The sequence below is a fragment of the Ranitomeya imitator genome, chromosome 10 (genome assembly GCF_032444005.1).
Source record: "Ranitomeya imitator isolate aRanImi1 chromosome 10, aRanImi1.pri, whole genome shotgun sequence".
Classification (NCBI taxonomy): Eukaryota; Metazoa; Chordata; class Amphibia; order Anura; family Dendrobatidae; genus Ranitomeya; species Ranitomeya imitator.
In genome coordinates this window covers 47,284,284-47,301,363 of record NC_091291.1, presented here as the reverse complement: position 1 = coordinate 47,301,363, position 17,080 = coordinate 47,284,284, and the positions used below count along the sequence as shown (strand labels likewise).

Sequence of the window (17,080 nt, the reverse complement as noted above, 5' to 3'; positions counted from 1 at the left end):
CTACGACGCTGGAGCGATAATAGAGCGACGCTGGAGCGTCACAGGTCGTGCCGTTGTAGCGACCAAAGTGCCACTGTGAGACGGTACCCTTAGGCACCTTCAAACAGATGTTAAGCCAATTATTCCACTTCATTGGCAATCCACAAAAACTTCCACCTTGGGTGAATGGGTGGAAGAAGTTAACAATACTATGAAAATGGAAAACATGAGTGCACATGATAACAATCACCTCAAAGCCTTTCATTGCCAATGGATATGTTGGATATTAATCGGTGAGGGGAATGACCTGGCAATCTGGTTGTCAGAAAATAATACTTAAATTAGAATGTCGTGGTATGTGGTCTCCTCTGAAGTCCTTGATTCAATAAGTCGTATATTTTTTTGTTTGTTTCCCTCCCCCATTCTTTTCCTTCTCATTTTTTTCTCTTTTCATCCTCCTTTATTCTTTAAATTCATCTAGCACACTCGTAACTATTTGGTTCATGTAAGAGCTTATATTCATTCCTCATCAAGCTGGTTATACTTATATTCCAATGTTTAACAATAACTTAATATTAACAAGAGTCAAATTAATTGGAATGTTCTGCTTTCATATCAATTTTGTTAAAACCCCATAAAAAATACTTAATGTAAAAAAATAGCAGACAACCCAGGTAGGAGAGCATCTAGATTGCTTGTCATGTAAGCATATGGACATGCTGCCCACATTTCCTTCTTGAAGAAACGAGTTTTATTAGTGAAAGAGGTGTCATTTGAATTGTGTCCTCTATCTGTTGTAAATACTGTGTACTGTGATCAGTGTTAATGATGTTGGTAATGTGTGTAGGTGACTATAGGAATAGTTAAGAGTTGGGACTAGCCCACAGTGGGATGGGCTAGTGTAAGAGAAAGTGCCGGCTTCCTACTGGGAAGACAGATAGGGCCTGGAGTGAGCAGACCAAGAGGTCCAAGCTGAGCAGAGTCAGAATAGAGGGTGATCCTAAATGAGAGGAGATCGAATAGGAGGAATAGCAAGATCCTGAGCATAAGCGACAGAGAGACAAAGTGGCTTTCCGGACACAGGTCACAGAGGAGGACGCATAGCCACGAGACCCCGAACTTGGTATGTACCGGACCTAAACAGGACTGAGGGACTGGGAGTTCCAGGGAGACAGTAGTGGAATGAGGACACAGAAACGCTGAGAAAGTAAAGGATAGTTGTCGATCAGGACTGTAACGTTAAAGCTGAGTTGTGGCAAATTAGGGAGAAACAGAGGATTTAGAAAGCCCTGGAGTAAACTATTAAGGAAGGATACTGTGTGGAAAAATGCAAAAAAAAAGTTCAATGCTATCCCTTGTATATAATCCTTATCAAGTGTTTATTTTTGAATGGTAGTGTGAAGGATTACCCCTTCCTCCCACGTCACCAATCCGTGACGTCACTACACAGGTCCAGCTCTCCGGCGCCCCCTTTGTCTCTCAGGTCAGTAAAGGGACTGCACCTAGAGCAAATGGCCGCCGGGGAGACTGCCCTGTTACCCACCCTGGGTATTCTAAGATTCGCAATCAGAGTAAAAGGATCAGCCCAAAATTAATTTATGATTTAATTGCCTTAAGGGCGCACTAGATAATTACAAGAAATATACAATCACAATATATCAAGAGTTACAGTCAGAGTACAATATAACAACAATAATACAAGGCTTAAAGGTATAAAGCTGGAGGTCCATTTACCAGGTCGAAGGTCGCTTGTGGAAGCCGGGGGGCATAGCATTCCGCAGGTCCAAAAACTTAGTTGCCGGGCAGCCCCCAGAAAGCATGTGCTTGCTCCCCTCTGGCTGGCATACCCTGTTCCTTAAGATGTCATCATCATCATCTTCTGTGGAGTGAGTCCCTCCCAGTGACCTCAGCGTCTTCTTATGCCTGGCTGAGCCCCCCTGCCTGCAGCTGGGTGGGCTTAGCAATCTCCACCCCCTCTGTCTCCCTGCAAGATTTATTCCAATATCTAATAAATGGGATAACTTCTCTCAGGATGATCGGATCAGCACACGGGCAGTACCAGCGCCTGTGGTTTGTTCTGCCGGTCGTACTGGGATCAAACCTGGACCCATTCGGTCCCTGTAGGAGGCTGATCCCTATATCTCGGGTTTCAGACCTTCCACCGTCACGGGAGTCACACTGTTGGATGCACAATTTATTTAGGGTAAGGAGAATATTTTTTATGAGCCTGTACCTCGGACGATGCGTCCATAATTCACAATTCCATGTTGGAGACGGTTCGGCTGGGCTGCCATAATAGATGTGTATCCAGTGGCCACTTGGCATGCGTGTTTTAATTAAGTCCCCAAGCATTTCCAAGCCCCCTGCTGGCGTGGTTTCCTCAGTGAGCTTTTAAAATACCGTCTACAGTTTACACTGAGCTCAGCCCGTTAGCATACTAATAGGAACTCTATTCATTAGCAAAGGTGGGGGGCCAGGAGAACTCCTGTGTCCAGGAGACAAAATGGAGTCACGCCAATCTGATAGCATGCCTGTTCCAAGATGGCGGCTGTTCCCTCATCACACCTCCCTGCTTTAGAGGGCGCTAGGGGGCATCACATTCCTGTGTTCCCCCATGCGCCCTTCCACACCTTCTCCTTGCTGGGACAACCCATCAGCATTACCATGGTCTCTGCCACTTTCTCCCTGAGCCTGTCCCTGCCTCCTCCTCTCTGAGGCTGACTCTGTCCCTCCTCTCTCTCTCTCTGAGGCTGTCTCTGCCTCTCCCCTCTTTCTGAGGCTGTCTCTGCCTCCTTCCCTGTCTCTCTCTGAGGCTGTCTCTGCCCCCTCCTCTCTCTGAGGCTGACTCTGTCTCCCCCCCTGTCTCTCTCCAAGGCTGTCTCCGCCCCCTCCTCTCTCTCTCTGAGGCTGTCTCTGCCCCCTCCTCCTTCTTTCTCTGAGGCTGTCTCTGCCCCCTCCTCTCTCTCTCTGAGGCTGTCTCTGCCCCCTCCTCCTTCTCTCTCTGAGGCTGTCCCTGCCTCCTCCTTTCTCTCTCTGAGGCTGTCTCTGCCCCCTCCTCCGTCTTTCTCTGAGGCTGTCTCTGCCCCCTCCTCTCTCTCTGAGGCTGCCTCCGCCTCCTCCGCTGTCTCACTCTGAGGCTGTCTCGGCCTCTCCTCTCTCTGAGGCTGTCTCTGCCCCCTCCTCCTTCTTTCTCTGAGGCTGTCTCTGCCCCCTCCTCTCTCTCTCTGAGGCTGCCTCCGCCTCCTCCGCTGTCTCTCTCTGAGGCTGTCTCGGCCTCCTCCTCTCTCTCTCTCCGAGGCTGTCCCTGCCTCCCCCTCTGTCTCTCTCCGAGGCTGTCTCCGCCCCCTCCTCTCTCTCTCTGAGGCTGTCTCTGCCCCCTCCTCCTTCTTTCTCTGAGGCTGTCTCTGCCCCCTCCTCTCTCTCTCTGAGGTTGTCTCTGCCCCCTCCTCCTTCTCTCTCTGAGGCTGTCCCTGCCTCCTCCTTTCTCTCTCTGAGGCTGTCTCCTCCCCTGTCTCTCTCTGAGGCTGGCTCTGCCTCCTCCCCTCTCTTCCTGAGGCTGTCTCCGCCTCCTCCTCTGTCTCTCTCTGAGGCTGTCTCTGCCCCCTCCTCCTTCTCTCTCTGAGGCTGTCCCTGCCTCCTCCTTTCTCTCTCTGAGGCTGTCTCCTCCCCTGTCTCTCTCTGAGGCTGTCTCTGCCTCATCCTTTCTCTCTCTGAGGCTGTCTCTGCCCCCTCCTCCTCTCTCTGAGGCTGTCTCTGCCTCCTCCTCTCTCTCTCTGAGGCTGTCTCTGCCCCCTCCTCCTCTTCCTGAGGCTGTCTCTGCCTCCTCCCCTCTCTTCCTGAGGCTGTCTCCGCCTCCTCCTCTGTCTCTCTCTGAGGCTGTCTCCGCCCCCTCCTCTCTCTCTCTGAGGCTGTCTCTGCCCCCTCCTCCTTCTTTCTCTGAGGCTGTTTCTGCCCCCTCCTCTCTCTCTCTGAGGCTGTCTCTGCCTCCTCCTCCCTCTCTCTCTGAGGCTGTCTCTGCCCCCTCCCCTCTCTCTCTGAGGCTGCCTCTGCCCCCTCCTCCTCTCTCTCTCTCAGAGGCTGCCTCTAACTGTCGGTCCCTGGGCCACGCCTCCGGTGAACCCTGCTGGACCGTTACCCGGTACAGCCGTCCCTGGTCCCAGACCACCTGCTCGCGGTCTGACTCCCCGGGAGGCTGTGCCGCCTGCTCCTTAAGAGCTTTCAGGCTAGCGTCAGCTTCCAGCGCTTCCTGACATCCCTGACTCGATGTGGCGAGAATGGACAACACCGCCACATCCACCGTCAGCTCCCCGGGATCTGTCTCCTGGCCGCTGTCTGACTCGGCAGCCACTTGGTCAGAGAGGGGGAAGCCGTCGGACCTCTGCAAGGCTCCTTGGGCTCCGGCGCTCCCATTCCTGGTGACAGCGGCCACGACCACTGTGTCCATGGGTAGCGCCTGCTTCCCCCCGGCTCCTGACCAAGTCGCCGGGTCAGGCAGACTTCCCGGCCCTCCTGACATCCCGGGTGTGGGGAACTCCCGCCCTGGGGTCTTACCTGGTGGCTCCTCTCCCGGGACGCCTCCTCCCCCCATGGCCTGTTCCTCTTCCTGCAGGGGCCCTAGACTCAGCAGGCTGGATTCACCTAGGGGCCCTACACTGCCCATAGCAGCCCCTCCCTCCACCTCTGAGCTCTCCCCTACAGTCTCCTCACCTGTCCTCCCCGTGAGCCCCGTGTGTGTGGTGTCAGTGCATGGAGTACCCTCAGGTTTCACTCCCTCCCCCACTGTTGGAGGCACATTCAACACATCAACATTCACAGTAGAGACATGACATTCTTGGGGAGCCGAACTTGGGGGTTCAGTGGCCACATACTGAGACACTAGCCGCCCCAAATCGGTCCCAAGTAATACATTAGCAGGAATATTCGACGTTACTCCCACCTCCCGCATTCCCCTCCCGACACCCCAGTCCAAAAACACCTTTGCGACAGGCAGCGCCGGTTCCACGCCTCCAATTCCGGAGACGGACAGGGATCTCCCTGGCACCAAGTCTTGAGGGGACACCACCTCAGGACGTACCAGGGTTCGTTCAGCGCCTGTGTCCCGCAGTCCCATGACCGCTGAGCGGCCGATAGTGACGGGTTGGTAATTGTCCAGGGACCTCCCACCACCCCCTCCCACACATAAAACAGTGGACGGTTTCGGAGACATGGATGGGGCCTTAAGACGCTGGGGACACGCGGTCTTGAAGTGTCCCAGCTGGTTGCAGTGATGACAACGTCTGGGTTCTGCGCCTGGCCTGGAGAGGGCAGCAGGGGGGTACACCCCTTGCACTCTGGGGGCTGGGGAAACAGGGGCAGGATTGGGCTTACCCCCTCTCCAAGTGCTGCTGGCAGGCTTCTTCGGCTCAGGCGCCCTGTTATTGGCATACTCATCTGCCAGGGCGGCTGTAGCAGAAGCCCCCTTCGGGTTCCGGTCATGGAGGAACTGCTGGAGGTCCTCTGGGCAGTTCCACAAGAACTGCTCCAGGACGAACAGTTCCTGGACCTCCTGGCGGGTGGTGAGCGCTAGACCCGAGGTCCAGTGCTCTGCAGCTCTCAGCAACGCCCGCATGTGGTCGGTCCAGGTGTCCTTTGGGCCCCGCTGCAGGCTCCGGAACTTCTTGCGGTAAGACTCTGGGGTGAGGTTGTAGTGCTGGATCAGGGCCCGCTTGATGCTGCTGTAGTCCTGCTCCGCCCCGGCAGGTAAGTCCCCCAAAACTTCCAGGGACTTACCCCTCAAACGGGGGGTCAGGTATCTTGCCCACTGATCCGGGGCCAGATGGTGTTGAAGGCAGGTCCTTTCAAAGGCCAGCAAGAAGGAATCCAGGTCTCCATCCTTCTCAAGCAGAGGGAAGTCCTCGGCCCGGACTTTGGAAACCCTGGACTCTGGCGGTGCTGGGGCGTTCAGCGGGAGCCCGCGTTGAGCCATCTCCAGTCGGTGCTGGCGCTCCGCTGCTCTCTCTGCCGCTGCTTGCTCCGCTGCCCGCTCAGCAGCTCTCTCTGCCCGCTCCGCTGCTTCACGGCGTTCTGCACGCTCAGCCTCCGCTGCTTTCTCTGCAGCTGCCATGAGTCTCATATAGGCGTCTTCATTACCCGCCTCGAGATGTGCTACTGCCGCTGCAACAAGGGCCGCTGATGTGGACAGGCTGGGGCGGGTAGGTGGTGGGTAGTCCCTTGCCGGACTAAGCACGGGTGGCTGGCTCCTTGGGGAGTCTGGGCTGAGCTCCCCCTCGCCTGGAACAGTACCGTCCACCACCACCTCCTCATAGGCCATAGCACTGGCCTGCGCCCTCACTGCACTCCTGGTGCCCTCCGCCATCTTTGGAACCTCTGGTTACTGACACAGCTGTACCCCTGACCTTGCACACAACTTATTATATCTACACTCTGACCGTCTAGTGCTGGGCTGACCTTAAGACCCCAGCAGTGAAAGTTACCACTGGTAGTCTTTAGTGTCTGGGAGTAGGGGTCCCACGCACACTATTACTCTGATCCCACGTACGCTGCCACCACTGTGAAGGATTACCCCTTCCTCCCACGTCACCAATCCGTGACGTCACTACACAGGTCCAGCTCTCCGGCGCCCCCTTTGTCTCTCAGGTCAGTAAAGGGACTGCACCTAGAGCAAATGGCCGCCGGGGAGACTGCCCTGTTACCCACCCTGGGTATTCTAAGATTCGCAATCAGAGTAAAAGGATCAGCCCAAAATTAATTTATGATTTAATTGCCTTAAGGGCGCACTAGATAATTACAAGAAATATACAATCACAATATATCAAGAGTTACAGTCAGAGTACAATATAACAACAATAATACAAGGCTTAAAGGTATAAAGCTGGAGGTCCATTTACCAGGTCGAAGGTCGCTTGTGGAAGCCGGGGGGCATAGCATTCCGCAGGTCCAAAAACTTAGTTGCCGGGCAGCCCCCAGAAAGCATGTGCTTGCTCCCCTCTGGCTGGCATACCCTGTTCCTTAAGATGTCATCATCATCATCTTCTGTGGAGTGAGTCCCTCCCAGTGACCTCAGCGTCTTCTTATGCCTGGCTGAGCCCCCCTGCCTGCAGCTGGGTGGGCTTAGCAATCTCCACCCCCTCTGTCTCCCTGCAAGATTTATTCCAATATCTAATAAATGGGATAACTTCTCTCAGGATGATCGGATCAGCACACGGGCAGTACCAGCGCCTGTGGTTTGTTCTGCCGGTCGTACTGGGATCAAACCTGGACCCATTCGGTCCCTGTAGGAGGCTGATCCCTATATCTCGGGTTTCAGACCTTCCACCGTCACGGGAGTCACACTGTTGGATGCACAATTTATTTAGGGTAAGGAGAATATTTTTTATGAGCCTGTACCTCGGACGATGCGTCCATAATTCACAATTCCATGTTGGAGACGGTTCGGCTGGGCTGCCATAATAGATGTGTATCCAGTGGCCACTTGGCATGCGTGTTTTAATTAAGTCCCCAAGCATTTCCAAGCCCCCTGCTGGCGTGGTTTCCTCAGTGAGCTTTTAAAATACCGTCTACAGTTTACACTGAGCTCAGCCCGTTAGCATACTAATAGGAACTCTATTCATTAGCAAAGGTGGGGGGCCAGGAGAACTCCTGTGTCCAGGAGACAAAATGGAGTCACGCCAATCTGATAGCATGCCTGTTCCAAGATGGCGGCTGTTCCCTCATCACAGGTAGTCTCCCTCATTGAATTGTGAAACATCTGGTCCTGGCATACCAGCAACATCTGTCACGTGCAGCCTGCACAGGCGTAAGGCCCTAACAGCACAAGTCCACACACCCAGCCAGGACTTCCACTTTTATGTAACGTGCCAGGGCGCCACAAATAAATGCCTTGCCCACGGTTACCTCCCCGCGCCATGTCACAGTTATCCTGTACAAAGTGTTGAACTCTGGTTCAGTGACTAGCTATCCACCACTTAAGCTTGTCGGACTCTAGGCTCTGGAGAATCTCAAGGTCGTGAAAAACAGATAATGCAGGGGAAATTCTGAATTAATTGCAACACCATTCATATGGGTCAATAATTTATACATAAACTATGGAATATGTTTGTTTGACTATTTTCACCAGGATAACCAGTCTACTTTACAGCTCAGGCAGAATACCGTATACCACCATCTTCTTACCTAAACACATTCAGCAGCAAAGTGAAAGATTATGTGAAATTGTTTGCACAGCCTGTGTTCTGTCTAATGAATCCTCTTACACGGAAAGTAACAATTTCGGCGATGTCTACGCACACTACTGCTGCTATAAAAAACATTGTAAGGAAAAAGAACAATGTTCAGACCGCAGAGCTGTAAACATAACACTGATATATGGATGTTAATGGCTGGTATTATCCGTGATGTCTGCTGCATCCTGTCATCCCCTGGAAAGGAAAAAGGAAGGATTGCATAGAAAAGCTGGACTATTGGCGGCGTAAAATAGAAGAATGGTTTTCTTTCTGCAAGCATATGATTCTTCCTTTAAGAAGTAACTAAAAATGAAGAGAATCAAGATGTGCTCTCGCAGAGGAAAATGTGGGCAAAGAGGGAGATGCTTAAAAAAAAAACATAAAAAAGGGAAAAAAGACATTAATAACGCTAATAATGTCATACCATATACCGTATCAAGAGGGAGAGATTTCCAGGCACTGGATGTTGAATATATACTGTACAAAGTGATTGAATAATACCCTAAAATATACATTTATATATTAAAATCCCAACAAGATAGTAAAGCGAACAATAAATTAAATGAGTGTGACTTCAAAGAACATATACAGTCCCTTGAAAAAATATTCATATCCTGATAACTTTTCCCCATTGTTTTCACAATACCTAAATATACTATTTGTATTTTATAGGGTATACAAACACAAAGTACAAGTATTTGTGAAGTGACGTTTTGCATATAGTTCTACTTTGGTCTCTTGTTCTTCCATGTAGAGGACGCAGCTAGCATGTAGAAGAAGGTGCTCTGGCTAGATGAGACCAATGTAAAACTTTTGGGGCTAGATGGAAAACAACATGTGTGTTAGAAAACTAACACTGCACATCACACTAAAACACCAAACCCACCGTCAAACATGGTGGCAACAGCATCCTGCTGTCGGGGACAGGGAAGCTGGTAGGAGTTGATGGAACCATTAATGGAGCTAAATACAGGGCAAATTTGGAGGAAAACCTGTTAGAAGCTGCAAAATACTTGAGACTGGGGTGTAGATTCACCTTCCAGCAGGATAAGAGCTACAATGGATGATTTAGATCAAAGCATATTCATATGTGTGTGAATGGTTCAGTCTCAGTCCGGACTGAAATCACATGACGTGAAAAAATATGGAAAAGTTCATGGGGTATGAATGCCTTTTCAAGGTACAGTGTATTCCTTTTGCATAATGCTTTAGGAGACTGCCTCTATGGTAGATATACTGTATATTATATAGTAATAAATATTAAAAAAGGCAATAGCATTATTCCTGTAATATAAACGCAGGCTACTACTGTATATGATGGCCTGTATGCTGCTGGTGGATCGGCAAGACTCAACATTTCCCCGAAGCTCTGCACTTTGTGGTTCAAGGGAGTGTTTTAAAGGGAATAAATCTAATCAGAGAGCAAAATAATGTATAGACAGTAACCCTGATTCCAGCGATGTAACACTCTTTGAGCTGCTTGCTTATATTCTCCCGGTAACAGCTATCTTTCAGTGATGGGGTTGAGATGGAGCAGAAGGAATCTGTTTTTGATACCCCACCTGAAAGCAGCATGATGTAGGGGCAGAAACCCTGATTCCAACGACATGTCACTGATTGGGCTGCTTTCTGCAGTTTTGAAAAAATTTCTGCATTATCTGCTGCAGATCTAGCAGAGCTCTAAATGCTGAGCTCTGTATAACCCCGCCCACACCACTGATTGGCTGCTTCCTTTGTGCATTATCAGCTTTCTGCCTATCAGTGGAGGGGGCGAGGTTATACAGTGCTAATGGCTATATAGGACTTACCTGGCTTCAGGCTTACGAGTCCTCTAGTGATAATCTCCTGCTAATTAAACTGTCATTTTATAAAAACTACAGCGGGGAGACCAGTAAGTGATACATCACTGGAATGAGGGTCTCTACCTCTACATTATGCTGCTGTCAGATTAGGTAGCAAAATCTTGATATCAGATTCCCTATAACACTTATATTTATAACATTCTAGAATGGGATCTGATACTGTTGGTGCCCAATTATCAAATTTTCTGATTATCAGATGGTCATGGATAAAACTTGCATGGTGTATAGAGAATCAGAGGGAAGAAAGTACAATAAAAAATATTATCACCAAAAAGAAGTTATAAGTTTACAGATTGGTTATTATCTCAAATATGTGGACATACCACATTGCAGCTTTATGGCTAAAGTTGGTATAAAACCATCTGGATTATTAATTGTGACATTTACGGAATTAAATGGAACCTATCAGCAGGATTGTATCCCCTAAATTAACGTTGTCTATGTAAAACATCTAAATGTTGATAATGTCTTTACCTTTGTATTATTATTAATAATAATAATAATAATAATCCATTTTCTACAAATCCATCATCAAATATTTCTACAAATGAACTTGCATTAGCAGAAGGCTTATCCTGCCCCTACAGGTCTCCGGCATGTCTCCCCTTTCTCCTCCTGCCGCCAGCCTCCTGCCAGTGACAGACAGATCACTCTTCTCTGTGATCTGCTCCCTTACCCGACATCTCATGCAAATGCTGCCGTTCCCAGGGGCACCAAAAGGGCAGAACCTTACGGTGCAGACGCCACCCCCTGGAATGACACCAACTGTGTCAGATATTGGGCAGGTGAGCAGGTCACAAAACTAGGCCGATCCAAGGAAGAGGAATGGAAGCCGGTAAGCTCTACGTGCAAGCCAAGCAAAACCAAAGGGCAGTGGGGTACTCGGTACCGGGTCCCGTCTTAAAAGGTATATCACGGTGGCTGCGACCCGGTCCGTGGCCCTGGGCACCCAATTAAAGGGGAAAGGTCTTTAAAATATTGTAAATGAGTCTGTCGTGACGCCACCTGTGGTGTTCGGTCAATAGGGGAACCGACGCTGCTTTAAAGGGGTCCTCTGGGGGTTGTTGTTGCAGCAAAGATGGTAATGCTTCCCACAGGTGAAGCGGAGTCCCCAGGGGTCCTATAGTGTATGGCGATGATGGTGTATGTCGGGCAATGAGTAAAGGACACAAGTTGTAAAGTCTTTACCTGGTTTACTGTAGTTGGCAGGCCACAGTCCAGGGTGCCAGGCACGGATGGTGATGCAGCCCAGCCGGCTCACAGGCAATGGTAGAATCCCTTTTCCAGTTGAGGTCCGTGAGCCTTTCCAACTAGCGCCGTTCTATGTGAGGTCCCTGCTGCCTGAAGCTTACTGGCAAAGTCCTCTTTTCCTCTGTCCTGAGACAGGTACCTGCATTATGAGCAGCTTGAGCCATTTTACAGGGACTTTATCATGCCCTGGGCTCCTCAGGTGCTGCTGCATCTCAGGTGTGGTGCGGGTCGTTAACTTAGAGTTCTAAACCCTCCTGTGTTGCCAAGTGTCCTACAGTTCCACTATAGCCTCGGGCTCCCGATACCCGGTACTGCGCTTCGGCTCTGAGGGTGCCCGGTCACAGTTCCCCTCTGAGCCCTGTTCCTCTCCTCTGCTCCTTTCCTCTGAAGCTCCACCACATACAACCTTTTGGGTCTTTCTCCTTCCACATGCTGCAGCTCCCACGTGGCTGCTGGGCCTCTTTGTCTGCTCTCTCAGACTTCCTTCTCCTTCTATGTCTCTCCCAGACTGGCTAACTCCTCCTCCAGACCAGGACATATATCCATATGTGAGGGAAGCTCGCCTGAATCCGGATCCTGAGCTCCCTCTCCTGGTCTAGATTTGGAATATTTGCATGTGAGTGCCTTACCTGATAAAGGGAATTCCATTGCCTCTGAGAATGATATCACCCTCCTCAAAAGGAAGGCAACATCACTACAACAACCGGCTATCTGGGGTGTTGCACTAATAACATCAACATAAGTTGGTATACATAGAACATATAGGAGCATGTTCTGTTATGACCTGGTGGTAAGGACAATAATGGACCTGGTGGTTAAGAGCACACGGAATGACCTGATAGTTACTAATAATATAGGACGAGCTCTGAGACGTGGGAACTCTGCTGACCGCAATCCCTAATCCTATCACACACACTAGAAATAGCCGTGGATTGCTCCTAACACTCCCTATGCAACTTGACACAGCCTAAGAAACTAGCTAGCCCTAGAGATAGAAAAATAAAGCCTACCTTGCCTCAGAGAAATACCCCAAAGGAAAAGGCAGCCCCCCACATATAATAACTGTGAGTAAAGATGAAAATTACAAACACAGAGATGAAATAGATTTAGCAAAGTGAGGCCCGACTTACTGAACAGACAGAGGATAGGAAAGGTAACTTTGCGGTCAGCACAAAAAACTACAAAAAGACCACGCAGAGGGCGCAAAAAGACCCTCCACACTGACTCACGGTGCGGAGGCGCTCCCTCTGCGTCCCAGAACTTCCAGCAAGCAAGACAAAATCAAAATAGCAAGCTGGACAGAAAAATAGCAAACCAGAGAAAAACAAGCAGGAACTTAGCTTCTGCTGGGAAGGCAGGTCACAAGAACGATCCAGGAGAGAACAAGACCAATACTGGAACATTGACAGGTGGCATGGAGCAATGATCTAAGTGGAGTTAAATAGAGCAGCCAGCTAACGAATTAACCTCGTCACCTGTGGAAGGAAACTCAGAAGCAGCAGCTCCACTCACAACCACCAGAGGAAGCCCATGGACAGAACCAGCCGAAGTACCATTCATGACCACAGGAGGGAGCTTGACAACAGAATTCACAACAATGTTCACACTTTGGCCCTTTTACCGACAAAACCTAATATAGAATCAAAATGAGCATATGCCTTACGGTAAGTAAATAGTAATAGTACATGTAAATAACAGGGTACTTAGGAAACACTGGTTTTGATCAAAAAAGCATAAAAACCATCCCACCAGCAACAAGGTGTACCCAATTGGGGCCAGTCCTAACCTCTAGTATTAAAACCTCACCTTGTGTCAGACAACCTCAATGTACATAGATAGAGGCAGAGCAGGACTGTGGACACCCAGCCACAGGAAGTTATATATCAACTGCTTAGTTCAGAAGGGATCCTTGCCCCAGTGTGTTCAATGTACAAGAAACTACAACAAAACCAAATAAATGAGCCGGAGCATAAGTTGGTATCCATGTAACACTTTTTTTAATCAAAAACAGAGCTTCCTAAGCACCCTATGTTATTTTCATGTACTACTACTATTTACTTACTAACTTACAGCAGGGTATATGCTCATTTTGTTTCTCTCTTAGGTTTATGTGCATGCCAGGCCCCTGCATTTCCTTTCGTCAACGGACTTATGATACAAAGGTATAGGCATAATCAGGATTTCAGATGCTTTACATAGCTGACATTAGTGTGGGCTCTAAAAACCTGCTAACAGGTTCCCTTTAAAAGGTAAATGCTCACATGACGTTCATTATTCAGTGCAGTAGGCTGCCTATAAATCAGATGCACACCATAGCAAAAGTGGCAGGTGTTTCGCAGCGGATCATGCTAGCAAACAGCACATGCCTGACTACCATGCTGCACTAATGACATGACATTAACAAAAGACTCCCGGAGGCAGGAATCTGCCAGTTAGGGAGCTGTCATTCTGCAGGAGATCAGCTGAACGAGTCTTAAGTAAAGCATACGTACAGTTGCCTTCTGATTTGCTCCTGCTTCCCAATGGTTGTAGCCTGGCGCTGTCCTTCCTTCAGGCGAAACATACGTTGCAGTTTGGCCAGCTCACTGTCCGCTACAAAAACAGACAAGATATAATTGAATCTGTACGTGTCTCCTTGCTTCAATCATGCCGGTGAATAATACCTCACTGTATTGCTATGGTTTATGTGCACTATATTATATTATGCTTATGACTATCACAGACCCATTGCAGTACAAAGGTTAATGGACCGATATATGCAGATGGAAGGACCACTTTTAGGAGTACACACTAGGTCTTACCCTGTTTAGCTGGCCCTAACGCCGGCGTTACGCTAGAGAGAAATACGGACGTATGAGAGGCGCAAAAACAACGCATTGCATATGGACCAATGATTCTCTATGGGGCAGTTTCCTATCTGCCGTATATTTCTCGGCCGTATTTATCGGGCTGAGAAAATTGCAGCATGCTGCGATTGTCAACGTATTCCGAGAAAAATACACCAATGAAAGTCGGGGTGAAAAAAATGCGGATTACACATGGACCACACGTGTGCCTTGCGAGAAATATGCACCAGTGTTCTATAGAAAAGCCGGCAATTCAGTGCGGTGTACAGTAAGATTGCACTGACAGATTAGAATAGAATAGATAGAATAAATGTCTACACATAGAATAGGTATAAATATATATATATATAGAGGAAGAAAATTAGAGCAGCACAAAGAAAGAGTCCGGGTGCAGAGCTCCCCAGGCAAATACCAAACCTCAATTATAAAAATCCAGAAAAATTGGAGGCAGCACACCGTTTGTAGTGAAAAGGAGCTATTTAATCAGCCCAGAAGGCAATACAGTAAACCATTTCATATCCGTTATATTTTTACATATTCCTCAATAATAATGTTAATAGTGTGTGTGTGCAAAATTTGGGAGCTCGAGGTGTTAAAATAAATTGTTAAATCACGGCAAAAACTGGCGTGGGCTCCCGCACAATTTTCTCTGCCAGAGTGGGAAAGCCAGTGACTGAGGGCAGATATTAATAGCCTGGAGAGGGACCATGGTTATTGGCCACCCCTGGCTAAAAACATCTGCCCCCAGCCACCCCAGAAAAGGCACATCTGTAAGATGCGCCTATTCTGACACTTAGCTTCTCTCTTCACACTCCCGTGTAGCGGTGGAATATGGGGTAATGAAGGGTTAATGTCACCTTGCTAATGTAAGGTGACATTAAGCCTGGTTAATAATGGAGAGATGTCAATAAGACACCCATCCATTATTAATCCAATAGTAATAAAGGGTTAAAAAAACACACACATTAAGAATAAAGTATTTTAGTGAAATAAACACACGAGGTTTTATTATCTTTATTGTACGCTCAATCCAACTGACGACCCTCGTTCTCCTGTAAAAAAAGGAAATTTTAAAAAAGCAACAATATCCCATACCTGTCCGCCGTACAGTCATGTCCCACAATGTAAATCCATCTGAAGGGGTTAAATACATTTACTACCAGGAGTGCTGCTAATGCGACTGCTCCTTGCTGTAAAAGACTGGGGAATGAATGAAATGATGGTAACATAGTTTCGGGCACTTGCGGTGACGTCACTGAAGCTGCTCTCCCTGGTGGCAGAAGCTCATATAGCGTGGGAATTTTTCAGAACAATGACCCCAAATACACCTCCAGGCTGTGTAAGGGCTATTTGACCAGGAAGGAGAGTGATGGGGTGCTACACCAGATGACCTGGCCTCCACAGTCACCAGACCTGAACCCAACCGAGATGGTTTGGGGTGAGTTGGACCGCAGAGTGAAGGCAAAAGGGCCAACAAGTGCTAAGCATCTCTGGGAACTCCTTCAAGATTGTTGGAAGACCATTCCAAGTGACTACCTCTTGAACCTCATCAAGAGAATGCCAAGAGTGTGCAAAGCAGTCATCAAAGCAAAAGGTGGCTACTTTGAAGAACCTAGAATATAAGACATAATTTCAGTTGTTTCACACTTTTTGTTAAGTATATCATTCCACATGTGTTAATTCATAGTTTTGATGCCTTCAGTGTGAATGTACAATTTTGATAGTCATGAAAATACAGAAAAATCTTTAAATGAGAAGGTGTCCAAACTTTTAGTCTGTACTGTATATATATATAGACTGTATATGTTTTCAGGAATATTTGAGCCCATGGATCTATTATATGTCCATTTTGCAAGCCGGCGAGAAAATCTCGCTGTACGGATGGCATACGGAGGTTTTACATGCGCAAAATACGCTGCCACACCTTGCCAACGGATGACATACGTATCACTGTTTAGGGAAAATTTCTACGTATTTGGTCCATAAAAAAACGGACCGTATTTTTACACGTTAGGTCTGACCCCGGCCTAATAGATAGATGGGCTGCTGCCATGAAAGGGGTTTTCCCCTCATTTGCCCTTCTTCTGCAGTCCTTATGTGTTTTATAATATTTATGAGAGACAGGCATTTTTATGGCCTTTGGAAGCAAGGATATGATTCTTTATTTTCTTTGATTTAGGGATCATTAGTCCCATCGTAAATATGGACCAGTTGTTGCTAACAAATTGCTACACAAGCATGCTAGCCCAACGTACGTTTCGCTTACATAGATGATGCTTCCTCAGGGGAATGTGGTGTGAATCTTTATTCTCCTTTACTTAAGGATCATTTTGACAAGCTGATAAATGGGAATGTTCATTTGTTAGAATGATCATTTTCCAGTTATCAGTTTGTCTAAACATACAGGTAATATCCCAAAGAAGAAGTCAGCCTACCTGAAATTTGTGCAGTCAATCTTATATGAATGCAGATTTCCGGCATCATGATATTATGAAATTTGCATACTGTCAGGATTTCCCTCTAGTTCTGTTACATACAAAACTCCCAAATACATATTGTGAGCGCACGGGGTCTGGCAGTAAATACGCCAAAAGACCCCGACCTCACCAAATCAGCTCAAAACAAACCATGCCAAAAGGAGAGCAATTCAGAGCAATGATTTATAAAACAAACTTTAATTGTCATAAATAATACAAAAACATATATCAAAATATTACACTATCTAATGACTAGAGCACAGGATGAATGTCCCAGGAATGCTGGAAAAGCGCCCATCCCCCCGCTCCCCCAGATGTAAATACCCTTGTAATGGTATGCATAAGAAAAAGCACCTACACTATCCAACCAAAGTCACCCCAATCACAAACACAAACATAAAAACAAATGCTAAAACCAAAAAATCCCGAACCATACAGGGGTT

The 17,080-nt window shown here is 47.9% G+C and overlaps 1 protein-coding gene across 2 annotated transcripts in view; it reads right to left on the bottom strand.

The window, feature by feature from the left end:
* ODAD1 (outer dynein arm docking complex subunit 1) overlaps nt 1-17,080 on the bottom strand; it is a 172,532-nt gene that overhangs the window by 139,313 nt on the left and 16,139 nt on the right. For both annotated transcript variants that reach the window (XM_069740710.1, XM_069740709.1), the window contains exon 3: nt 13,807-13,906. In XM_069740710.1, coding sequence (XP_069596811.1) covers nt 13,807-13,906 — 100 coding nt within the window. The remainder of the gene's footprint in view (nt 1-13,806; nt 13,907-17,080) is intronic.